We start from the raw sequence: 27750 nt of genomic DNA, 5'->3' as shown, positions 1-27750 counted from the left end.
AGGTACTACTGTAATGCAATGTCTTCCCAGGGCTGTTCCAGGAACCACAGGAATCTAGAGAGGCTGTGGAATGCCATGCTAGAACTATGAAAATGAAAGAACCACATACCACATGCTGTAATTTTTATTAAGGAGGTGCCAAACACTCTCCCTTGAAAATTTCACAGAAATGCTAATGTCTTCACAAGAGGGACCTCATTCTGGGGGCTGCACAGGAATTGTTTCCCAAAGTTGGTATGTAGAGTTTAACACAGTGTTAATTAAAGTTGAGATGAAAATCATGTAGGTGGAGACATTTCCTAAGAAAGCAGCAGGAAATGGTCTCCATTTTCACAGCGATTTTTTTTTAGGAGGGAGGGGACTGTGAAAATAATGGTCTTATTAAATAATACTGTTGTTAATAGTTTTCATCTTCCTCCAAAAATCTGGGGAGAGTTACTTTTGCAAAAAAAGGTGAGTGGGTAGCTGATCATTAATTACTTATGGACATAACTGATATTGCCTGAGAAAGAAAAATCAGTCATACGAAGAATGCACTTTCCAATACTTTTAGATTTGTTTTTTTAAAAACAACAACAACACCCTAACATTCCAGTACCATCTTGAAGCACAGTTATTGACACGGGAGAAAATTTGAATGATAAAACATAAATTATTAATTTTGACTATTATGAAATGGGATTATCTGTTTTCCGATGCAACCCAACTGTTTAAAGGAAATGGCTCAGCATGACACCCTCGTTATAATTATGCTGGCAAGAAAGAAATGACTTTGACGCATTTTGCACCTCAGTAATAATCATACACAAAATGAAAAGCATTGACTAGTTTTTGAAGGAGGAAATTAGAAATAACAAACTTTAATCTTGATTCTTATCATACGCTCCAGCTGTTCCTATTTATCAGAGACAATTTCTGTTTTCTGGTAGTTGGAAGTTAAATCTCAGAGTGTGGGATGTACCTCGTATCTGCTTCTCGCGCTTGTAGATGCATATAATGGGAGTGCAAAGGCACCATGCAGTGCCTGCTCCACATTTCCACATAATGCAGCTGCTGAGGTGCATACTGAACTGTTGACAACCTAGCTTAGGACAATTATGCTTTTTCTAGTGCAGCTGGAAAAGCAACTTACAAATAATGAGTAAAGCCTTTAGAATGTGAAGTAGAACCTTGATTCACAGTGTGAGAATTGAGTGCTTTAGTATGCCCTCATTTCCATTTCTGAAGTGGTAGATGACAGGTTTTTATCCTTATCCTGGTAACCAATTTATTTCATGGTCATAGGCTTCCTACAGGGATTTTATTGTTGTACCTAGGTGAAAAGCTGCCAGCTTATTTGGCCTTTGTCCCTTCTATTCCACCAGTCCTAAAAGAACCATAGAATTGTAGAATTGGAAGGCACCCCGAAGATCATCTAGTCCAGGCATGGCCAAACTTGGCCCTCCAGCTGTTTTGGGACTACAATTCCCATCATCCCTGACCACTGGTCCTGTTAGCTAGGGATGATGGGAGTTGTAGTCCCAAGACAGCTGGAGGGCCAAGTTTGGCTGTGCCTGATCTAGTCCAACTACCTGAAATGCAGGAATCTCAACTAGATCATACATGACAGATCCATTACAATAAAGCCCTGCAGTCACGCTTCATGCTGCTATCCCACCCTTTCTCGATGAAGGATATTAAGCCTCAGACTCAGTTCTGGACACTGCTGAACATATGTGCAGCAGCAGCAGCCAACTGACAACAGGGAAATGCAGCTTCCAGTCCTTCCCAGTATTAAGTAACACTGCTATGAGCATGCTGGTGCTAGCGTCTAGGTCTTAATCCTGAACCCCAGTGTTGCTATTCACATTCCTCACCTATGTTTCCTTTCACAAACTTGGGGAAATTGGGGTTGTTGCAGGGAGATTGGCTGCTGCTATTAATTAATAATAATAATAATAATAATAATAATAATAATAATAAATTAATTCAAAGTATATAACCCGCTTTATCTGAAGATCCCAGTGTGGTGTATAACATTAGAAAATCATTTACGTAATATAATAAAAATAGACAGGGAAATAATCACAGAAACAATAAAAATAACTGCCCCCCCATACATTAAAAAGGCCACAGATTGTTTAGAGGCTGAAGGCCTGGGTAAAGAGGAATGTTTTCGCCTGGCACCTAAAGACATGTAATGATGGCACCAGGTGAGCCTCTTTAGCCTTGATAGGGTGACAAGGACTGATTTCTACTGCTTAGGGTTCCAGATTGTGTGGAAGCCTGTGTACATGATGGTCCAATCTCATTCTTCAGACATTTGCACTGAATGTGTGGATTACAGGGGGAAAGCCCATGTGATGTGGTCCTCCTTCCCACTCACATCTTCTCCCACTCAAATGTTCTCCCTAACCATTCATCTGAATAGTGCTCATGAATTTACTTAAAATGAAATCTTACAGGTATTGCTCTTTTTTCAATACAGTGGTACCTTGGGTTACATACGCTTCAGGTTACATACGCTTCAGGTTACAGACTCCGCTAACCCAGAAATAGTGCTTCAGGTTAAGAACCTTGCTTCGGGATGAGAACAGAAATTGTGCTCCAGTGGCACGGCAGCAGCAGGAGGCCCCATTAGCTAAAGTGGTGCTTCAGGTTAAGAACAGTTTCAGGTTAAGAACGGACCTCCAGAACGAATTAAGTACTTAACCCAAGGTACCACTGTATATATATCCATATAAATATTATTTTCTCTGCTTCTAAATTTTGTCACTATTCTATTCAGGTAGCCACTATTCATCAAATTGCCATAGATATATCACTAAGATAATATAACAACAACAACTTATCCATGTTGTATGAAAAGTTGCTATTGGACTTGTGTTGTTTTATTTGCACATGGTACGTCTTTGAAAATGAAGCAAAGTTTGAATGAAAAATTATAGACTGAATTCTATAAATTATGTAAAAGAGCAAATGCCTCTTGTCTATGACATTATTGAAAACATCAATTGCTCCCTGTCACTGTCCTACCTCATTCATTCTGTTTCCACACTCAGATCAACTCAAAAGTTAATATGGTGAATATTCATAAATAAAATAAAATTGTGCTCTCTTTCTCTCTCTCTCTCTTAGTAGCACTTACCAACTTCAGAAGGGGGGGGGGCAGAACCATAGATCTGGATCAAAATGGTGATCTATAAACCAGTTTTGTTTAAATGTTTTATTTGATTTACACACTGATTAATCACATGTGCTCACAAGTAAGTCTCACTGAACTGAAAGTATCATGCTTGCAGGTAAATGTACTAAGGATTTCTATCCTATCACAAAAAAGAAGTGTTATGCAGGTTTGTTAGCTGCATTACCATATGTTCATAAAGGATTTAGATGAAAAGGGGCTCCTGAATCAGGTAGCACAGTCCCCAGAAACACTGGATCTGGACCCTGACACCACAGAGACCAAGTCCAACCATCAGGATCCTGCCTCAAATGAGATCCTTCAACCAGGAACCCCAGTGACTGCAGCCACTGAGGAGCCAGTGTCTTTGCTTCCACTGGCTTCACAAGCCGCTGAATCTGTGCATGGCTGCATTGTACAGCCCGGCAACAGAGAAAACAGCCTGCTAGGTTACGGGTCAGGAAGTTGTCACTTTGATGGTTTTGATTCTCCAGAAAGGGAGTGGAGCAGAGAGGGACTACAGAAGAGCTCAACCAACCTTTGTCAGAACAAGTCATATCTTTTCCTAGGACCTGTTCTGAAGGACTTGATTTGACTCCAGTTCTTGACCTGTTAAGTGCTTCCATAGTCTCTGTGTTTCAGTTCCTTTTTCTTGCTACGTCTGCTGAGCCACTATCCAACTGCCTTCCTCCAGATTCCATTGTAAGTTCATATTTGCCAGGACAGGGCATTAATTAGAAGTTCCATTCCTTCACTATGCAACAGAGCTGGTGTTGCATCATAGCTAGAGTCTTTGACTAGAAATGGGGAGACCAAAATTCAAACTTGTGCTCAGACACAAGGTCATAAAGGGTGACCTTGGTCGGCACACCCTTTCATCCTGATGTACAGTCACAGGTTTGTTGTGACATGTGTGTGTGTGTGTGTGACTATGTACACTACCCTGAGTAGCTTGGAGAATAAGAATAATAATAATAATAATAATAATAATAATAATAATAATAATAATAATAATAAATGATATGGTTCACCTTGTTCTCTCTGGAAATAGATGCTCTTGCCTCCAGTAGAGAACGGAAACATTTACGCTAAACAGGTATATTATTCTGAAGGTATGGAAATTATTTTCACTGCAGGCTAGCCAAGGCTCTGTCCATCATTCAGTACAAAGAGTTATGCCTATTTTTAGAGTCAGGCAGTATGTAAGGTAAGGTGAGAAGGGTGGGGAGATATGGTTCTCTAGAGATACTATGACATACATATTGACTCCCTCCTTGAAGTAGTGGTGGACCAATTTCAGCAGTGTCCTATGCAACACCAAAATCCTCTCCCCGCCTCTTTGCTTCCATTCTACACCATAGTGGTGGTGCCCCCCAAGGCCCCATGCCCAGTGTGAACAAAGTGGTCATGCTTCCTTAAATTCACCTCTGCTTGGAATCAGATAATCAGGGAGTTTATCAAAAATCAATAGTGGCCAAGTTGTGGTTGATGGCCAAGTCATATTGCTTGGGAACTATTAGTCTGACAGGTCTGCTGGCTGATTCACTTCATTTTTTGTCCCAGTGGGACAGTTCCAGGTTATACAAACACCCATCCATCAATGTTCTCAACCAGCAACTTTCCATCCTGCTCCCTCCCTCTTTCATTGTGAAGGGTTGCCAGGAACTGCTCTACCGCCCCCTGTGCTTTCTGTGCAGCAGGAAGCCAAACCTGCAGTTAGACAAGACATACCATTTCTTCTCCCTGCAGTGGGGTCCGATAAGAGTGAAAAGAAACAGTGGTTGACATGGAGTTCTTTATAACTGAAGACGAAAGGCAGGGACAAGACTGGGGAAGAAAGGGTCTGACTAGAGAAAAACCCCAGTAGAGGCAAGGTGCTAGGAAGAAACTTGAGTGGCTTGCAGTCCACAGTGCAAGGTGTAAGGCCTCAGATACTACCCAGTTGGTGCCCCAACAAGAAACTACTCACTGGGGAACAGCATGTGATGTAACACCCTGGTCATAATAAACCAGAGTAAACTGAACAATCCAGTGGTTGTGGCTACTTGTGAACTGGAAAAGAGGGACCAAAGGCATGGATGTTGGGTCTTTTGGTGTACCCATGCCCATGGAAGATCAACAATGATTAAGGCACACCAAACGGCTATAGCAATGAAAAATCAAGCTGTAGATGCTCTCCCACATTATGTTTGCATTATCTCTCACATGCATTATTACTACCTTTGCAAGTACATTGCAAAGGTAGGGATGGATGTGATTATTGGAATGCCCTTCCACAGAGTTAATGCCAATATATAATTGCATTAAACCTGTGCTTGTTTCTCTCTCTCTCTCTCTCTCTCTCTCTCCTATGCATTCAATATTGCTCAAATCCCTGCATGGTTAGAAAGTGACATATTTACTGTATATGTTGATTTATCCTCAGGTCAACACAGGATATAAATCTAAACAAATAAGTAAAAATAAAATGGAACACAAACAAAAATGGAGTTTAATTCTGGGATAAAAGAAAGGAAAAACAAAGCGAATTTAAACAGATAAAATGACAGAACATTAGTGATAACAATTACTACTGATTCATATGAATGAAAATAGACATGTTGCAAAAGTGGTTAAAGTCCAATTAAACATATTTCAAAGCATTCTCACATTAGATCTTAAAGATCAACTAAGCTTCATTATCTTGTTAACCTTATTTTGACTCTTCTGTTATATGAGTGCCATTGCATTAATTAATCTTTTTCTTGGACTACAAGTGCTGGTTTCTTTGCCAATATTTAGGGAAACAGTGGTTAGAGCTACAAACAGAATCCATAAAATTGCTGCTTCATCTGACCAAAGCATTAAGCTTCACATTTTGACCCAGTTTAGCTCCAGTGTGCAAGTCCCAATATATTCATCTGTTCACAATCTGATTTGACGAAAGTGCAAATACAAAAATATAGCTACAGGAGTACTGTCAAATCATGGTCACAGTGATTGTATTAACTGTAGAGAGATGTATCCTTAATCTAAGAAACTACGTGGCACATTATAGCCCTGTAGAAATCTGTATCTTTTTCAATGCCCTTCTTCTTCCCCAGCAATCCCACCTCCTTTAAGTTGACAGAGAAAAAAGGTAGGTGATTGGTTTGATACTTTGGCCTAAAGAGATAAAATGCCTCCTTTTATTTGGATTTTTATGGAGTTTGATGAAGTAGCACCTTTCTAATAAGTCTTAACTCCTTCCTAGATATCAAGAAGTCATAGTGATTGACACGTACAGAGCTAATAAATATTAATAGAGACCTCTGACCATTCTATTCAATAAAGCAAAATACATATTAGATGATCTGATTGCTTGGGAAGGAGCTTCAAAATACTAGTCAAAACACATGCATTACAAGCCACTAAGCAGAGACAATGGTGCCCATTGTTACTGAGTTCCAGTAGGTCTATGATGGCTTACTGGATGCATTAGATTGCTCTGCATTTGAAGTCCTATTTTTCTTTAATATGAGGACAGCTTTTTTTCTGGAAAGCATGTCACATTATTGAAAACAGACATACTACAAATGGATTATTGCAGTATGCAATAACATGATTAATCTGTTATTCAAAGCCATGTTTTCCCTAAATATCTATTCTCTTACAAACAGAATACTAAGAAGGCACATTGTTTAACACAATTAAGAGCTCAAAGTACAGAGTAAATAAACTGTGTGGTCTTCCTTATTATTTTCAATAAGAATTAATTATTTAGAATTGCTACATGCTGTGATTAAATCTCATTTTCCTGTAGCTTTGTTTATAGAAGAGAAAATATTAATGAAAACTGATCATCCATGTCTGCTTTTGCTTTTTGGTTTTCATATAGCAATTAAGAAACCAAAACTGTCTACTGAATTAAATCTAGAGACTGCACCACAACTTGGCAAATCAAACATTTCCCCTTACCATTTACTTGAAGAATATGAGTCTGATAAAGTTTATCATAGCCATCTGCATAGCAGCTGTAATTTCCCATGTGAGTGGTCGTGATCTTAGTAATGTACAGGGACCCATCATCGCCAAAATCCTAAAGGGAAAGAAGAATCAGAAGGTGATCACAAGTACCTGGACAGAAGTGCAACAGCTGCTCAATTCACTTTAGAGGTACGATACAAATACCAATGAATTTAAAGAGTTTCTAATCTCTTCAGTATAAATATTATAATATTACTGTGTCAACAACCTACATGATATCAAAGTCACACTGGAAATGTGTCAAACCACAAAGACAGCAGCTAATTTGAAGATCAACTGATGTAATTAAAATGATGTGGATCAACATAGGGGATGCTGGGAGCAAATTCTGGTTCTGCAAATGGGCCCGTGGACCTGCTGAAGTGACAGGCAGATCAGTGTTAATGAGGTGTCAGTGAAGCACATGTGTAGTAATGGTGAGGATGATGATGATGATAATAATTTATTATTTATAACCCACGCATCTGGCTGGGTTTCCCCTGCCACTCTGGGCAGCTCCCAACAGAATACTAAAAACAGAATAGAACTTCAAACATTAAAAACTTCCCTAAACAGGGCTGCCTTCAGATGTCATCTAAAGGTCAGAGAGTTGTTTATTTCCTTGACATCTGATGGGAGGGGGTTCCATAGGGCAGGCACCACTACTGAGAAGGCCCTCTGCCAGGTTCCCTGTAACCTCATTTCTGTCAGTGAGGGAACCAACAGAAGGCCCTCGGAGCTGGATCTCCATGTCCGGGTTGAACGATGGGGGTGGAGACGCTCCTTCAAGAATATCCAGCACTGCAGCCACTGGATCCAGTGGATCCATAACTGCCAAATGCCCTGTTTTGGAGTTTTTCACACCTTACCACCACTGGTAGCTTAACACTCACTGACCATAGCTCATGCCTTCTGTTGTGGTGATGCTGCCCACAGCAGTATACATATCTGTAGGTGTAGACCAGAGGAGACAAATGTATATACTACTTTACTCACCCAGCAATCTGTGTAAGGGAGGGCAGGATTATGTTCTACAAGTCCTGCCATTCCAACACCTTGAATGCATATTTAGATCAGACCTGAACAACTTATCAAGCCTATCAAGCCGAGCAAAGCTCGGCCCATCAACCATTTACACTACATGAAACTTTCTTGTCCCATTTATTCAATCCAAGTTGAGCCAGCAAAACCAGCAAAAACATTCATTTACTGAGCTTATGGTAGAGCATCATAAAAGACTGACAGATCTTTGTTCAACTTGGTGGGTCACAAGTTATTGGGCCTGCTGTGAATCATCTTTCAGCTTAAAAGTCTTTATCTGCTAGACAGTTTTCTGCTACAACATGGTCCAGAGAACGCATTAAGCATGAAAAATATATAATCATCATAATAAACAGAAACAGAATATATAATAGGACATGGAAGCTACCCAGTTCTTTTGTTTTTAAGAAGTAACTGATATTGCTTCTCCTTTTTTATATATACTTTTTCATTTTCCCAGGACCCTGCATTCTTATAAAACATGAATGAATCCTTCCTCAGACTTGGATAGGATTTAAACAAGGTACTGAATTGCATACTTCCTCTTCAACACTTGAAATGTTGCAGTAAGAAAAAAGAAGAAAACAAGCTGAGCCCAGTTGTATGTGAAGTACTCCCCTGTGTCTACACAGTCTCAAATCCAGAAAGTCTTCAATAGTAGTGTAATGGTTATCAACTATGATTTAATTAGGCCATTACACTTGCTGTTAGTAATTTCTTCTTAATTCTTATTTTGGCTTTTATGTTTCCACACCATTAATGTTATTAGGTACCAAGTGGGTGTTTCTTTTATATAGATGTGTGGTATATTTTCATAAAACTACAGTAAGTTAATTGGAACAACCTGTTAGCTAGGAGCATATGGAGCCCCATTGAAAGTATATTACGATGAGAGATAACTTCTGTTGTACAATATTTAATGCAACACTAAAAATACAACACATAACAGGAAATTAAAGGATACAGCAACATAGCAAAGCACTTTTTTCTGATCTGTTTAAAAGCCTTCAGATGATAAAAAGCTCAAACTGGGAAACTAAATAAGGTGAGATGACATTATGCTCAAAGCAGTGGCATATTGGCCTGGTTCAGACAAGCTTCTGGGTGCAGAAAGCCTATGCAGTTGTGTCCACCAGACTTTTTTCAAAGCGGGCCAGATTTGATAAAGTGAAGGGCCGTGAGAGCCGACCAAAGTGCCAACCAAAGTTGTTATAGTTTTTCTTTTAGTAAGGAAGTTGCTGAGCTTTTTTTTTAGGGTTGAAGCTCTTGAGGTTTCTTTAGGATTTTACTCCAGGAAATAAACTGCCACAGGGGCCAGACAAACCGACCAGCGGGCTGGATTAGGCCCCCGAAATGGACTTTGGACATGCCTGACCTTATCAAGAGAGAATTGGCTTGTTCCTTGCCACAAGGCACACTTGCCTTGCCATATATTGACGAACTGGATGAAGCATTCAACTGTAAAACAATGCATGTAAGTCTCAAGCTCACAGTAATTTCCTAGATTCTATGCACTTAACAACAAAACTATTGCAGTAGACTTGTATGCACATTGGCTTCTATGCAGAAGTTTTGGGCATAAATGAACAGTCAACAGCATGAAGGTGACAAGCAGAATGGTGTTTGTTATAGGATAGAGGGAGATTAAGGGCTCAATTCAACTAACTGGCCCGGGAAGCAGTCCTGCAAAGATGTCTACCAGTGTAATGGGGCTTTCCCCCTTCTCCCCTCCCAGCTGGCTTGTACGGCGTCAGGACATCTCCCAGAACAGCATGTTGGGAGGAGGAGAGTGGAGATCATTTCATCAGACAAGCAGAAATGAATTTCAGCACTGAATTCTTTCCTAGGATGTGTTGTACCTAATACAGCACACATGGATTTGAATGTTTTGGGCATTTAAAATATTTATATTTTGAAAATTGAAAAATATTGAAAATGTGCAGATATCCATCTCTATCATTTCATCCTTTGCTGTTTCTTGTGGGGTGACTTTGTTTGGTGGGTTTGTCTTTTCATGAAACCCTAAACAAAGGACGTTGGCACTGATTTCAGACATGATCTCAGTGATTTTGGGTAAGATCTCACCCCAGGTGGACGTGATGTCACCTGAAGTCAGCGCCAATGGCAGAACCACTTCTCTGCTGTTGGTGGAGGTGGCAGGGCAGCCATAGGGGTGGCATCTCGGGGGCTTTTGCCACCTGAGGCAGCAGCGTCACCCTGCCCAATCTCCGGCTCTGTATGTGCTTGTCAGTTTCACACAATTCATTTGCTAAAGATGGGGACTGATAAGAAAGTGATTTGGCCTCAGCTCCACACCAGCAATTTCTTGGCAAGAGACTGAAATTGCCTGTAATATGATTTGGTGACAGCTCAGTTTCAGAACTAGCCACATAAACATTATACGTATAAAAAAGCAAGCAACTCACCCTAGAGGCTTTTCTATTTAAGCTATGAAAAGCCTTGGCAATTATACACACAAGAAAAGACCGATCTCATGATTATTCTCTGAGGACTACACTGGAGAGTGGCACTAACAGTACATTTAAAATACAAGGAAGTTATATACAACCCCACAGAGAAATCAAAAGGAGACAATAAAACAAAAGCAAGTCCCGAGACAACAAATCAATGACAAATGTTGCTTAGCATGTGTAACAGACCATCGTTAGACAATGATTACAGACCTTGCTGATACTACTTTTATTAACTATTAGTGCTCTACAAAGTTTGCTTGACAGAGAAGGATCAAGAGATCCTTGGGATATGAGCAAACCAATGAGTGGTGAGTTGCTCTCTCCCTACTTTCTTTTATCTCCCCAAACTCCTTAGGTGTCAACATGCATAGAGAGATGTAGCACAGAGAATTCAGAGACATATCAAAATGCAAACTTTTTTTGCCTGTGCCGTATCAAAATCTGTTGTCCAATTTTTTTTTGGAAAGTGTTCTTCCTCTGCAAAAGAAACTCCAGCTTTTTTGGCATCATTCTTTGGCTACTTGAGAATTTCAGTGTGTGCAAGGTTTTTGAGTTTACCTTGTTATTCTAAAGTGGCCAGGGATGATGCATTCCCCGTCCCTATGGGTAAACATTTATCCAACGCTCAGAAGTTTTCCTGTCTGCCCATGATCGGAAAAATCCCCATGTTTCTTAGCATGAAATTTAATTAAAGTATGGGCACCCAGGAAGGCTGCAGAAAGCAGATCTAAAGATAAATTACTGGTAGAATGAAAAAAGGATACACACCACTCAACAAGTAAGGTAAATATGACACAAATCCACCACCCATGAAAATTTCACTGAATATTCTCTCATCTTTTAAGACTTTCAAATGCTATTTCTTTTCTCATTAATGGAAAATGGGTTTAAAAAAATAAGAGAAATGTTCCGCATAACATTATTTTTTATATACATTAAAAAAAGTTGGGCCTATAGTTACACAAATTGTGTCCTCCAAATCATGGAGAGCCACATGTTGCGGTGAGATCACTAAACTGCCTTCTTGTTGCCGGGGTGGGCCTGTTTGGATGACTTCCGCACCTCATTGGTTGCCTCTTTGTTACCGGGGAAAATTTTCTGTCGGTTGGGTTTGATTGGCAACTAAGGGGCTATTTAAGGGGCTGCACGAGGTGAAGTACTTTCTCTTTCACATCATGCAGCAGTAATGCTGTACTGTTTTTAACACTGATTGGGAGCCGCCCAGAGTGGCTGGGGAAACTCAGCCAGATGGGCGGGGTATAAATAATAAATTATTATTATTATTATTATTATTATTATTATTATTATTATTATTATTATCTCCCTCCCTATAATTTAAGGTGTGTTTTGACCTTGCTATGCCTGCCTAGGGGTTGTCTGTTTTGGAGCAGGGGCCCGGTAGGAATTTTGCCACTTGGCTGATTGGCTGGTGCCATTTGGTTTTTGCCTACCATGTAGCAAATCGTCATAACTTTGTAAGGTTGGCGGTTAGGCATTGATTCATTCTTTGGTGGAGGGGATTATGGATTGGCTGTGGCTGCCCCTCATTTTTGTTGCTGCTGCTAGTGAATTCCATTAAAGGAATCCAGGGGCTCAATATTCTCTGTCCGATCCCCTCTCGGGGCAGAGCCATTCCAGAGTTCCTGGGAGCATCTGGGGTGAACTAAGAGGTGGAAATCTGCCTCTGTGCTCCCCCAGTATATTTTCCCTTACTGACCTCTGGAAAAAAGGCCCCAACATTACTGGCCCCAACAACATCACACATACCATCTCGGGACTATTTAATTGCTCATCGTCTAACATTGTGTATGCCATCAAATGCCAACAGTGTCCTTCAGCTCTCTATATTGGACAAACAGGCCAGACCTTACGCCAAAGAATAAACGGACATAAATCAGACATCAGGAATCACAAGACAGAGAAACCAGTAGGAGAACACTTCAATCTCCCAGGACATTCTATACAAGATCTCAAAGTAGCTGTTTTAGTACAAAGGAATTTCAGAAATAGACTGGAAAGAGAAGCTGCTGAATTGCAACTTATCACCAAACTTAAAACCATGGAGAGACCTGGCCTGAACAAAGACATTGGATTCTTATCTCATTATACATGACAAAGCCATTTTTCACCTTCTCACCCCTTGCTTTTTCCTGTAAGACCTATTGCAGTCATTAAGAGTCGTCAACAGGCTCATCACAGCTATCTGCCAATCACCCATTCCCACCATCCTTCTGAGTAATACCCCTCCCCACCTTCTCACTATATAGAAGGGTCTGGAAACTTCTGTTTCAGTGTATCTGAAGAAGTGTGCATGCACACGAAAGCTCATACCAAGAACTAACTTAGTTGGTCTTTAAGGTGCTACTGGAAGGAATTTTTTTTGTTTTGACTATGGCAGACCAACACGGCTACCTATCTGTAACTGACCTCTGGAAGTTCCAGTTGTCAGTCCTGTTCCTGCTGGTGCAGGTTCAGGTAGTCCAAACCAATGCCTAAGTGACCACTCACAAGCTGTAATCAATAATGTTGTGGCCAAATTAATGCCAAAAATCTTAAACAAATATTCTGTGTCCTGTGTGATTTATTTTGGAGGGGGTTTGGGGGTCTTCACGCACAAAGACCTTCATGTGCCTTTTGTGCAACATGTGTCTATTATGGTTAGGACTGAAGCCCAGTTCCTTCTCATAACACAGTGCAGTGACATCAAAAGAAGCAACCACGTATGGTATACCTTTGTACAAAAGGCAAAACAGTAGGCATGAGGAGCTTTATTCCTCCCTATCCTAGAGAACCCCCTCCAAACCCTGCTCTTCATGCCAAGTGTGTCTAGTGTGCCTGTACCCTGTGCCCATGCTTTAGCAATAGAGACAGTAAAGTTGATAAAATAGGACAGGACTAGAAGAAAGAGATTGTTCTCCTACAGCCTTTATAATCTTCCATGCAAGCTAGGCCTGCTATTGTCCCTTGCTAACAGTAACTTGTTACCATAGCCTCTTGTTTTCAAAGAAGTGGTAAACCTGTGTCTTAGCACTTTAGATGGAGGCTGAGGCCTCACACATTCTCTTTAAAAAGGAAAAGCAAAACCATGCCCAGAAAATTAGAAGTGAGAGAGAAATATGGGTTAAAACCAGTGGCAGGCAGTCATTGGATGGGGGAGATTAGACTACAGTTATACCTCATGCTATGTTTGCTTCAGGTTGTGCGTTTTCAGGTTGCATCCTGCGGCAACCTGGAAGTACCGGAAAGGGTTATTTCTGGGTTTCGCCACTCACGCAGATGCAGACGCGCAACATGACCGCATGCGCAGAAGTGGTGAATCGCAACCCGCACATGCGCAGACGTGGGTTGCGTTCTTTTCAGGTTGTGATCGGGTCTCCGGAATGGATCCCATTCACAACCAGAGGTACCATTGTAGTTCCCTTCTTCCCAAAGCCCGCCTTAGGAAGAGAGGTGTGATGCTCTGTTGGGTCCAAAAGCCTTCCCGCCACCATCCCAAAGCCCGCCTAGCTTTAGGAAGGAGGCAGCAGGGCTCCAGCATCCTGTCAGAGGCCTGGTGTCTCCTTCCCAAAGCCTGGGACACTTCTGCCTGTCTTAGAGAAAGAGACACGATGCTCACCAATGTGACATCAGCCCTCCCCCCATCGCCTTGCAAGCTGGTGTCTCCAGCCCTAACTGTTCCCCTATGAAAAATTTCACTGCACCCCACTGCACCCCATTTTCCTTTGTGCAGGGGATGGAGGCAATCTGAGGTGGTATATCCCAGAGAGGTATTATTAGCCACCCCCCTTTGCTCCCTGCTCCAACTTTCAAACTCATTTACTGGCTTCTGCAAGGAGCAAAGCTTGAACAATAAATGGAAGCCAGGAACATTTGTTGCACATCAAGACTACATGCAGAAAAGATGATGATAACCTAAAATTGTGCAATTTGTCCATTTCCAGGGGCCCGAATGATTGTAATTATGAGGCATGTAGAGTTCACAGTGTGGGCTTCTAACAAAGATTGGAAGTACTGAGTTAGAGCAAAGCTGGAAGCCAATTTGTGACATGCGCTACTTCAGATATTCCATGTATACGCACCCACCCTCGATGATGAACCTCATTCCTGTCATGGGTATATTATCACTTATATGCTGTGGTCTTGCATCCTGGCTTTTAAAGCATCTTGTGCAGATAGCTGCATCTCATATGCCAGTTGGTATATAATGCAAGTGGGAATAGGAGGGTGGTAAACCCTGCTGAGTTATGCGAGCACACATCCCTGTCTGTGTTTAAGAGACAATGTAGGACTTGCCTGTTCTAGAGAGTGATTCAGGTTTGCTTGTTTTTTTAGTGTGCTGTTGAAAAGTGTTCTTGTATGTGATGTTTCTCACCGCTGCTGTTTTTAAAGCTGTTTTATGCTGCTTTTAGGCATGTTTACAGTCACTGTATTTATTGTTTTTATTAAATACTTTGAGCTTCATTGGATAAAAGTCACGTAAGAGATAAGCAGAGACAGATGGATTTTGATGAATATACATGCTAAATTGAGATCATTGTTCTATGGGCTGGCTAATTTCCTTCCCTGGGAGTACAACAATAGATAAAATGGACCACAAGTGAACTGCCCTCTCTCTTTTCCATTTCTAGCATTATCTGTGAAGACAGAACCAACCGGAACACATATATGCTCCCAATTTGGGCATTTCTCTACTACTGAAGTGCACATTGTCCTGCTGCTTGTTACCCCAGATCCAGACACACAAAAGGGTCTAACTCAATAATGCTTCCTGGAAAGGTGCAATGTCACCCTGTATTGGCTGTGTTGCATTTACGTTCTCTAGCGAATCATGAGTTATACACATGCATCCTGAATAGTCTGGAATCTGCCAGTTCACTATCAGGAAAAGGTAAACATAAAGGACCCATGGACAGTGAAGTCTAGTCAAAGGTGACTATGGGGTTGCAGCGCTCATCTCGTTTTCAAGCCGAGGGAGCCAGTGTTTGTCCACAAACAGTTTTCCGGGTCATGTGGCCAGATGACTAAACACTTCTAGTGCAATGGAACACCATGATTGAAATGCACGGAAATGCCATTTACCTTCCCACCACAGCAGTACCTATTTATCCACTTGCACTTTGACGTGCTTTTGAACTGCTAGGTTGGCAGGAACTGGGACAGAGCAACGGGAGCTCACCCCGTCGTGGGAATTTGAACCACCGACCTCCTGATCAGCAAGCCCAAAAGGCTCAGGAAAAGACTCAAGGCACAGGCCCATAATGCAAGTCTGCAGAATATGTACATAGTCATACCTCTGCTTGCAAACATGATCCACGCGGGAGGCATGTTTGCAACCCGCAGCATTCGTAGCCTGAAGCGCTGCATCTGCGCATGTGTGTGACGCGATTCGGCGCTTCTGTGCATGTGTGTGACATCATTTTGCGCTTCTGCGCATGCGTGAGTGCCGAAACCCAGAAGTAACCCATTCCGGTACTTCCAGGTTCGGCGTGGTCTGCAACCTGAAAACGCGCAACCCGCAGCGTTCGTAACCCAAGGTATGACCATATAATTTACATGCATAGTTGCAAATAAATGTCTCTGGGACAATTAAGATGTTAGGTGGTTCTCATTGTCACTTTGCAGATTGCCCAATGAAGTATACAAGCAAAGTGGAGAGTTCTGGGGAACAGAATGCAAGACTTGGGGCTCAGTCCTCTAGGCAACTCTCTAACTGCACTCCTAATGCAAACTTCATCTACTGAGGTATCAGAAAAGAAGCTACTGGTAGGGCATTTGCTATGATACATTTAATTTTGGAAGAATATGTAATTCAGATACTTACCTTGTTGATCTTTACTGATCTTACTGTCTGGTCTCACTTCCAGTCTAACTCACAATCACAAAGAAGGCTCATATGCACATTAGCACTTAATATCCACATCGTGTACTATGGCAGGAAGCAGTTCAATTCCATGTACCTCTATAACATAATTTCAAGTTAAATGACTCCAGTTTCCTTAACTGGTCACATCAATACCTTTTCAGCAATATTGTTGCATGTGCCATATAATCTATTACAATCTACACCACCAATCCACTAATTTGACCACCTTTTGCACTTCCGCTGAACCAATCCTAACACATCCCAATGCAATCATTACTCACTAACCTGAGAAATGCCACCTTATCCCAATAACAAAGTGAGGGCTTTCCTTTTAAACCTCTTTCACCAATAATAACTGTACATTCCTTTCCTACCCCCATTTCATGTAGTCTTGCAATCCCTACTTGCATGATTGGTCCTGTTCTAACACTAAAATGGTCAAGTGAATTATCCATAAAAGGAAGCTCACAGAGATAAATTCCCAGATTAATATGCATAAATATCAAGGTTATAAAATTATTACAAGAAATGGAAAATCTCATGCTTCAGATTGCATTGATTTGGCCTTTCCCCCACTTCATTCTACTCTCATGAAGCAAAATTTCTTATTTTCTGTTTGCAAGTTATATTTATTCCTCATCGCAATGTCTGCAGAGTGCAAGCTATTTAGCAATCTGACTGTAGCGTGCTAGTACATCCCACCCCCATCCAACATAGATTACATGGTTTAATGCTTAGCCATGCACTGTTTTGACATTCCTCAGTAATAATTGCACAATCTTCATAAAGTTTAGGAGAAGAAACAGCTTGAAATGTAAAGACATCTTCAATATGAGTTCTGAAAATTATAAACAGGGCGGGGGAGGGGGGAAATGTAAAGTTGGATACCACCCAGATTGTTAACAGCATGCTACTTGTCGCAGCATTTCAAGAGTCTGCCCCCCTCTTTTTTCTCTCTCAAGCAACTAACTCAATTCATCATTGTTTCATAATGATTTCCTCAACTTTGATCCATATTAAATGTACATTGTTGCTGTTTAGTCATGTCTGACAATTCGTGACCCCATGGACCAGAGCACGCCAGGCACTCCTGTCTTCCACTGCCTCCCGCAGTCTGCTCAAACTCATGCTGGTAGCCTCGAGAACACTGTCCAACAATCTCATCCTCCGTCGTCCCCTTCTTGTGCCCTCCATCTTTCCCAACATCAGGGTCTTTTCCAGGGAGTCTTCTCTTCTCATGAGGCGGCCAAAGTATTGGAGCCTCAGCTTCATGATCTGTCCTTCCAGTGAGCACTCAGGGTTGATTTCCTTCAGAATGGAGAGGTTTGATCTTCTTGCAGTCCATGGGACTTTGTACAAAATGTTCCTTTCATATCTCCAATTTTCTTGAAAAGATCTTTGGTTTTTCCCTAAATATCAGATATATGTGCATTTTTAGGGGGGGGAGGGTTGGAAGCAGTAGACTGGTACCTTGGTTCTTGAATGTAATCCACTCTGGACGTCCGTTTGACTTCCAAAAACATTCAAAAACCATGGCGTGGCTTCCGATTGGCTGCAGGAGCTTCCTGCACTCAATCGGAAGCTATGTAGGATGTTTGGCTTCCAAAAAAAAAAAAAAAAATCACAAACTGGAATACTCACTTCCGGGTTTGTGGTGTTTGGGAGCCAAAATGTACAAGTACCAAGACATTCAAGAACCAAGGTACAACTGTAATTCTTTATGTTCAGATAACTGAATTTTTGCTTAATGAGCAAGCAGATAATGGGATCTGCATGTACTGAGTCGGAACCACTGTTAGCATCTTTCCAGGGTTTCATACAGTAAGTCTCTCCTAGTACTCCCTGGAGATCCTGGGAATTGAATCTGGGATCCCCTGCAGGCAAGGCAGAGCTAGTAAGCTACTAGTAGCTACTGAACTAGAAAGGAACAGCACACCCCAACTGTTCCTAAATATTTCCTGCTCTGAAGGGCCAGTAGAGCATTTCAGTGCCACATATAAACTGATCACGCCATGACAAATAGGTTAACCGCTACTATATCAGTAAGCAAAATATAGGATCCCTAAGGTTTGAATTACCATTTTCTAGTATTTTTGAACCTTTAAGCAGATTACTTTACTGCTTGTTCCAAAGGTACCACCAATCAGTTTCACTGAGTGACCTCAAGTTTTATTATTATAAAGAGAGAGAAAGCAACACCTCTCTACCTACTTTCTCCATACCATGCAGAATTTCTTTTTGGACAAAAAGTGGCTTCACATGCAGAACCCATGCAGAAAATCTGTCCCGCCATGCTGCCATTTGTAATCTAATTTAAATGGTCATTTGATTTACAATGTCTGTGGTTCCTGAAATGCCTTTCCAAAGTCACATACTTGCCTCTCTCCACCAAATTCTGTGCTTTTCCCTTTATTTTAAATTCAGTACATTACCCTGAGAGTCTGCTTGGAAAAATCAATGCAACTAGTTAACACAGTGAGCTCTAAAACCTATGTCTCATGGTAAACGTTACCCAAGAGTGTTTCAATAATTGTGCAAATCCCTGCAAACATTATGTTACTGTATATGCTTTATAGAAGCAGAAAAGCTCTCAACTAAATATGCTTTTTATTACCAGGAACAATATTGCCTTCCATGGGAATGATAAAACAGCCCAAAAGGCGTAACATTTTTCTTAAGGCGTTATGTCGAATGCAAAATGCATCAAAATGTCATTTTCAAAGTTAGCTTCTTAGCTAAAATGGGTTTAGATATTGTTGCAGTTTAGGGTGCTTTTATACATTCTAGAGGAAACTCGGAAGCTACCGCAACAACAAATGTTTGGCTGTGCTGCTTTATGTTAACAATGGGTTCTTATACTAATGCATAGTTAGCTCAGTTGGTTAGAGTGTGGTGCTTATAATGCCAATGTTGCAGGTTCGATCTCCGTATGGGACAGCTGAATATTCCTTCATTGCAGGGGGTTGGACTAGATGATCCCCAGGGTCTTTCCAACTCTACAATTCTCTCATTCCATGAAAGAACAAATGGAGGACGCAGGTGGCGCTTCGGGATGCAGGTGGCACTGTGGGTTAAAGCCTCAGCGCCTAGGACTTGCCGATTGAAAGGTCGGCGGTTCAAATCCCTGCAGCGGGGTGCGCTCCCGCTGCTCGGTCCCAGCGCCTGCCAACCTAGCAGTTCGAAAGCACCCTCGGGTGCAAGTAGATAAATAGGGACCGCTTACCAGCGGGAAGGTAAACGGCGTTTCCGTGTGCAGCTCTGGCTCGCCAGAGCAGCGATGTCACGCTGGCCACGTGACCCGGAAGTGTCTCCGGACAGCGCTGGCCCCTGGCCTCTTGAGTGAGATGGGCGCACAACCCCAGAGTCTGTCAAGACTGGCCCGTACGGGCAGGGGTACCTTTACCTTTACCTTTTAGTAGTACTGTGAAATATGAGACTACACTTAAATTGCATTTAATTCAATGGGACTCAAGTACAACTAGCTTACTCTGGATCTACCTTATCATAACTGACATGGCCATTTGTGTTAATAGATGTTTGACATTCCACATTATTTGACATTCCACATTATTTACCTGAAGAGCATACATAAACATCGCTGCAGTGCTTTCCCTGGGATATGGATGGAGTTAGAAGGAGTTCCTTCCAGACCTCACATTAAATTTCTTCTGGAAACCTTATTAGGTGCAATAGTTTGTATTTTCAACTTGAGATAGGTTGGCACATCATTAACATATCCTTCATGAGGAACGAAGACATTGCTGAATTTCACTTTGATTTTGAAAAAAAGGAAACTCCAATTTTGAAACTGCTAAAGTAGTCTTCAAAAAAGCTCAGTCCTAAGATTATGGTTCTTAAAAACTGGACTATTTCAAAAATTGCCTCTCTGAAGCTTCTACTTGCATTATGAGGGAAGGCTGCACTGGTACTAAGGGGAGCTTCCCTTGAAATGAAAATAGCATCCTTGAAGAGGATATTTTTGTTGGGACCCTGGCAGGATGAGAAAGATATCCCTCCACCTCACTCACATAGGTCCAATATTGCTCAAGCACCAACCCAATTTTATGTAGTTCTCCAACTAACCATTATTTTGAAAATGCATACCTTAGGGGGAATTGTGCATAAAAATGAATTTATTAGTGAAGATAACATAAAATGCATTATATTAAGAGAAGTGGCTTCAAAAATCTGTCCATTAGTCAAAACTGTTCCTTAGGAGAAATTCACACTAAAATAATTGGGGGGGGGGGGGAATCATGAGGATTTTCAATATATATATTCAGAAAATGTGGAAAAATGAGAAATGAACAGATCCTTCCATCCCTAGCACCAAATCCACAATTAAGTGCCATGATGGAAGCCATAGTTGTCAACGTTTTCCCTTTTTAAAGGGAAATTCCCTTATTCTGAATAGGATTCCTCGCAAGAAAAGGGAAAAGTTGACAGCTATGATGGAAGCACCCATTATTAATCTGCACTGATCATAAATTGCATTTTTTTTGCAGTTCACTAAGCTTTATGCGACAAAAGCCCCCAGAAAATAGGACAATATGTATCAACATGTATAAAAAATATCATAGACGTGTTAGGTTAAAATTTTACTAAACATTAATAGCATATATTAACAACACACACATTCAAATGAAAAACATTGCTTCCACTATCCTTAGCTTCTTGCTTAGGGGGAAGAACAAAAACCTGTAAAAATGGTACCGTTGCCTAAGCTACTTAATTACAGTCAAGGCTTATCAAAACCTGACACTCATTTTAACTTCCTTGTTAGCAAAGGCCTTAACGCTATTCAATGCGAATTAAGTAACTGACATTAGCAGAGCACTCTAGTTGTAATATAAAATGCAAAATGCAAGGCAAATCATGAATTGTACCAGTTAAATGTTGGGGTGCTGAATGTATATGTTTAACACTGATCTTCAGATTGGGACAACACAAATGTTGTCACCACTAATTTACTGCACAATACAGCATCTTATTGCCCAACAACAATGGTTTACTACGCTACAGCAACTATTCTCTCAGGTCTTGTGTAGCAGCTGCTACTGTATTCAGTTGTAATGGAGGAAAACTTCCAACCATATATGACTGGAAGAAAACTAGTTTATTTGTTTGACTATGAAATCAAATCACTCTACATTAATATAATAAATCTGCTCGTGTTCTAATTATGTACATGGAATGTGAGTAAAAAGATAGGTAGATTTTCTGCACCTGCCCACTCTCTATATGTGCTCATGATTTCTGAAAGAGCATACATGAGTACTGTATGTGCATAGGTTCTGCATGCATGATCAAGGAAGCCCAGATTCGACAGAGCTCATACACAATATGGTTAGTATGCATGTAGGCTTTCCCAAAAGTTGTTCTGTATGCACTTACTGAGTAGGGCAGGTTCAGCAGGTAGGAGTGGATGCTTTTCTGCTTCCTATTAAGCACTGAATTTTTGAAATTGACATTCCAAATGAAATCAGCAACAAAATATGCAGCACAAACCAGAAGTGAGGACAAAAAAAATGGGTGGGTGGGGTTGAATCAGGCGGCTAGATTCAGGAGCATGTCCGAAATCAGGACCAAAGAATGACCAAGGATGCAAGAACTAACAATAGTTTAGGAAGATATTGTAGACCAAGAAAGGTTCAGCAGGAATAGAAAGTCCTATTTATTCCTTCCTGTTCTTTGCTTGCTATAGAGTGGAGCAGCAAACTAAGATTAGCTAGGCATTCAATTTAGGCATAATGACAGACCACCAGTGGAGGCACCTAACTTAGGGGAATTGGGGCACTACCTGGCCTAAACCCCAGCACACAGATACAGTTATAGCCCAGTCCTTCTTCCATTTCTTGCATTCATATGCAATAAAACACCTCACTATACTCTTGACTTGTTTCTACCCATCTCCTTTGCTGGTCAGTCATCTCTGGACAGCACATTCAACCACAAGCAGCCCTATGGTCCCACCTCAGAATCCAGGGGTAAAAAAAAAATGGTTTTAAATTATTATTAATAATATTTTTTATTTGTACCCCGCCCTCCCTGGCCGGAGCTGGGCTGAGAGTGGCTAACATCATATAAATAACACAGTACGCGTAAAAACAGGCATCAATTAATTAAAATACATCTTAAAATTAATTCAGACAAATTAAAATCTGGACAATTGGCAATTATCAGGTTAAGATTGCGAGCAGTTAATACTTGCCAGGACCAACTGTTTCCACTGATCATATAAGGACCTGTGAGTGGGCTGAGAGGCCTCTTTCGTGCTTGCTCTTATACAAAAGAAAATAGGTCAGACTGCACCCTGCCCAAAGGCCTGGCAGAACAGCTTCGTCTTGCTGACCCTGCGGAAAGATGTCAATTTCCGCAGGGCCCTAGTCTCTTGTGGGAGAGCATTCCACCAGGCCAGGGCCACGGCCGAAAAGGCCCTGGCTCTGGTCGAGGCCAGTCTAATTTCCCTGGGGCCCAGGATCTTCAGAGTGTTGTTGTATGCAGACCTTAAGGTCCTCCGTGGGGCATACCAGGAGAGGCGGTCCCATAGATATGAGGGTCCTAGGCCGTATAGGGCTTTGTAGGTTAAAACCAGCACCTTAAACCTGATCCTATACTCCACCGGGAACCAGTGCAGTAGGACTGGTTTATGAAGGGAAGGAGACCCATTTGAAACTCCATTTTGATCTTATTTCTTAATTTCTCCAATGGGTTAAACTACTAGCCAATCAGAAGTTCCTCAGAAATGCACTGAAAGTTCTACAGCATTTTGGCAGAATTATGCATGCCCTCCCCGACCAATCATATACATCTATTGGCAAGCTAGGTATTTTTGTTGCTCTTCTCTGAGACTGAGGCATTATTTTGTCCTTTTGCAAGCAAGCAAGCATCTTGAAAACCAGCAATGTATTTGTGTGAGTTAATTGTTCATCTTCTGGCACAAATACACTCACATATACACTTCAGTGAGAGAAGAGGTGTAGCGGACCCACCACTTAATATCACTAATTAATAATGCGGCAGATCCACTCCTGCTAACTGCCCCCAATTAAAAATTATGCACCCACCTGATGGTACACTAATTACACAAGTTTCTACAATTGACCACAAATTATCTAGTGGGGGACTTGTGTGAGGGAAAACTTAATGATTTAGAGTCTCAGGCAGCAGTTCATCAAACAAACAAGAAAAGTTATATTAAACAAAAAGAAGTTTATGAAACAAAGTGGGTCGGGAAATGCGTTCTTTCAGGTAGAAGTTACTTACTTTAACTAACCATAAGATGTCTCAGGCTTAAACACAACACTATAGGCACTACTCTTCTTAAACTTCAGTTTCTTAAAATCAGGTGTTACACTTCAGGTGGTAAATTTTTAGGTTTCTAGAATAGATGGTAAAATGCTCAACTCAGTTTCTGTCACTTCAAGGTAAAGGTAAAGGGACCCCTGACCATTAGGTGTGACCGACTCTGGGGTTGAGTTGCTCATCTTGCTTTATTGGCCGAGGGAGCTGGCGTACAGCTCCCGGGTCATGTGGCCAGCATGAATAAGCTGCTTCTGGCGAAACAGAGCAGCGCACAGAAACACTGTTTACCTTCCTGCCAGAGTGGTACCTATTTATCTACTTGCACTTTGTGCTTTCGAACTGCTAGTCCCCGTCACAGGGATTCAAACTGCCGACCTTCTGATCGGCAAGTCCTAGGCTCTGTGGTTTAACCCACATATCTGTCACTTAGATATTACAATTAAATATTTTCAACACCATACCACTTCCTTCACAGCTTAATACTTTGGTTCATAAGCAACGGACACTTCTCAGTTACCCAGAACTGAGCAATTTTAAATGGTAATAACAGACCCAGGGGGTCACCTCACCTCTTCTTACTGGTTTGGGAGTCTTCAGTACCTAGAAGAACTCTCCTGTCCTGGCTATACTGAGACGCAGGTAGCCTGAATTCCCACAGGATCTACCTCTCCCAGTTCAGTCACAGCCCTCTCAGAACACTCCTGTCTGCATTCCTTTCCCAGACCCTCAACCCTGTCTCCCTATCCAAGCTATGAGGCTCTGTCTTCTCGCTATGGATAGTCTCCTCAGTGTGTATGTTTAACTTCTCAGAACCAGTTCTCCCTATCTCACTCCCCATCTCCCAACCTGAAACCTGTCTAACATCTCAAATCGAATCCTATCCCTCTTCTCAAATCTAGCCCGATCTCTCAAAAACCAAACCCCATCTAACACACTAGCGCGCGCTCTCTCTCTCTCTCTCTCTCTCTCTCTCTCTCTCTCTAACTGCTCCTTTGATTCTTTCCTCCCAAAGTGCTGTTTCTCCCCACTCTGTGGCTGGCTGACTCTTTAGCCAATCAGCAAGAGGCTCCAGCACTGAGCCTTTTTTATTGCCAAGGTGGAGGGAGAGGAGACAAATCATGCTTATTGAATTGGATACAGATGCTAAGTATTTGTAAAACTAAAGTGCTTAAGTCTTTACTGGTGCTTTACAAGGGAGAAGGATAGAGAGAGTATCAGAACAGGTGAAGGCCACACAAATCTCTCCCATCAGAAAAGCAAGTGTCACAGAAGAGACTGCTTTCTGAACCAAAGATACTTTTCAGTTTAATTAGGTGCAATTTGTAATGAGCACTCACACTTCATAATGTGGGTGCCCTTTGCATGATCGTGCACGGAACTACAGTTCCCAGGGAACTTACTAGTAAAAGGGGGTTGGCTTGCTTCTCAGGTTATTAGTTCTTGCTGAGAGGCGAGGTCAGACCCATTTATAAATGGGAGGCGGAGCCAACAACAGACAGGCAGTCGGCTCTGGAGAGTCACCCTCCCTGTATTTAATGTTTTCTTGTTTGCAGGTTAACTTTTCCTTCCTGTTAGCAGGCGCTGCTGCAGTATTTAACTGGTTGCTGTTGAAGGACCGGGAAGAAAATTTCCTGCATTGGCAGGTTTTGTCTTCCCCGTAGAAATTTGTCACAACTTTGGCGGTTATGGCCTTGGGTGGAATCCTTTAGTCTTTTCTTCTCTATAATGGGGGGTGAAGTGGTGATTCACCCCCCTACGGGGGTTATTCCAGGGTCCCCTCTTAAAGGAGTTATATAATGGGTGTCACTGGCCATACACAGAAAGGTTGTCAGTGAACTACCTTGCGTGCGGGGATTTGGGCTTGGCTGCCTGCTACACTTATGTCTCGCGGAGCATCCCCATATCCCATATCCCCTGATGTGCCCCAGTTTCCCCGGCTGGGGGGCTGGGAGGGATACACAGCCAAGGCCTAAGCCAAGGTCTTCCTACATTCGGAAGTTTAATAACGTTAAATAAAGTTGTGGCCTAATTTTAAGTCCATAACGTTGTCTGAGTCCTTAATTCTTTGCTTCTGATCCCTGGGGACTGGGGCTGTTGTGCCTGGTCATGCAAAATACAGTGCTTAAGTGGTCACAGTACCTTTGCAAGGGATGAGGATGGGGAAAGAACAAGAGTGAGGTCTCCTGGACCTCACTGACCATGCCCCCTAATTTCAGCAAACATGTCCCTTTGACATCCTAGCTATCAGCCTCACCAAGTCCAGTAGGCACAAATTGCCACTGCAAGCCAAGTTTAATGTAAGTAGTTCTGTCCCCCCCCCCGTCCCCCCCCAACAATAATAGTAAGCAAGCATGGTCAATTAATTTCAGATGTACAAACAAATCAGAGTTAAGCTACATCTGAACACAATCTATCAATAGAAACTCAGCATTCTTTTTCCCCCCTTAGCTGTCTCTCCAACTTCCCCACTGTGAAATTCAGATTACTGAAAAACAGGGAAAGCAGCATTTTAGGCACAAGTTCAGCCTGCTCTTCACTTATGAGGCAATATGCAGACATTTCATTTTTATTCCAGATGCCACTTGCTAACCTCTCATTTCAATTACATCTAACTCTAATTATACTCATATCATCAACACTTTCTGACAGGTCATATAACTCATTACAGTAACAAGACCTTTAGTAAAGTGAAATCATATAGTAGGAAAATTGGTTTCAAGAGCCTACTTTTTAATCCCACAGATTTTAAAACATTGATACTTAAATGCTAACAGCGTTTGGCTTTCGGCCTCAACGGACTAGCAAAATGCATACACCTCTGATGCGCATGTTAATCGCTTTAGGAATGGAAACTTGTAAGTTATTCAGTGATGTGAAAATTACAGTCTTGCAAAAAGCAAGTGAAGAAAAAAAGGAGGTCAGGAGGCAAGGTGGGAAGGGGTTAATAGAAAAAAATGGAGGGTTAGAGGAGCATGTGAGAAAGATGATGGCTTTAGGACTAGGAAGGGGAATGAAAAAAGGGAGAAAGAATTGTTGAGGAAAGCATTCAGCATAATTAACAACTTGCTATTGAGAGTATGGTTGCAATGGGTGAGGGCTGACTATTTAAGATGCTATGCCAAAGAAGGAACAGAAATTAAAAACTACCTAGAATCTTGTAGCACCTTAAAGCTGGAAGAAAATATAACGGCAAAAGCTTTCAGGTATTAGAATCCACTTCTCATCAGAAGTTAATAAAGTGAACTTTAGTTAATAATAGGTGGATTAAACATAAGGCTATCTCATCTACCACCCTGCTTTCCACAATGACCAATATTACTAAATATAGCTCATGCATAGGACTTGAGGCCAATAGTGTTCATTTTTGATGTAATGAACATTAGTTGATGAAAGCTTACGGCATAACAAATGTGCTAGTCTTTGAGGTGCTACAAAATTCATGGTTGTTTTTGCTGTCAGAAGACTAAGAAGGGTACTCATCTGGAAGAAATGGACAAGGGAGATGCTGAATCTCTGAATAAACATGCTTCATGATTGTGGAATTTCCTACAGGTTTGCAGCTTGGGAAGGCATGGAGAAACCTGATGCCAGAAAGAAGCACAGGTCGCAATAAACGTCTTAAATTTTCTGAGCAGGGAAAAGGGATGTCCCAGCAGACTCATTACAGGCACATATTTAGAGATATGATGGAACATGCAACTTTAAAGAACATGCATTATTAACAAGGCAGTACAGTCGTAAGGATAAATAAGCAGCAGGGTAACGTTGCCCATGGGCACACCAAAAAGCAAGAGAATGAAGATGAGAAACGCCACTAGAATTCCTGACAGCTCCTCTGTATCACTCAAGAGATAAAAATGAAAATGACAGGAACAAGGCAGTTTTAAGAGGCAACTTATGCATATGGGATGCCGAGTTAA

The 27750-nt window shown here is 41.5% G+C and overlaps 1 protein-coding gene across 4 annotated transcripts in view; it reads right to left on the bottom strand.

Annotated features, from left to right (window-relative positions):
- FSTL5 (follistatin like 5) overlaps window positions 1-27750 on the bottom strand; it is a 328628-nt gene that overhangs the window by 60610 nt on the left and 240268 nt on the right. For all 4 annotated transcript variants that reach the window (XM_083755622.1, XM_083755624.1, XM_083755623.1 and 1 more), the window contains one exon: window positions 7100-7220. In XM_083755622.1, the coding sequence (XP_083611748.1) occupies window positions 7100-7220 (121 nt within the window). The remainder of the gene's footprint in view (window positions 1-7099; window positions 7221-27750) is intronic.

This window comes from Podarcis gaigeae (genome assembly GCF_964106915.1).
Source record: "Podarcis gaigeae genome assembly, chromosome: 9".
Classification (NCBI taxonomy): domain Eukaryota; kingdom Metazoa; phylum Chordata; class Lepidosauria; order Squamata; family Lacertidae; genus Podarcis; species Podarcis gaigeae.
Note: the sequence above shows the minus strand (reverse complement) of the source record. Positions and strands in the feature narration are given on the sequence as shown.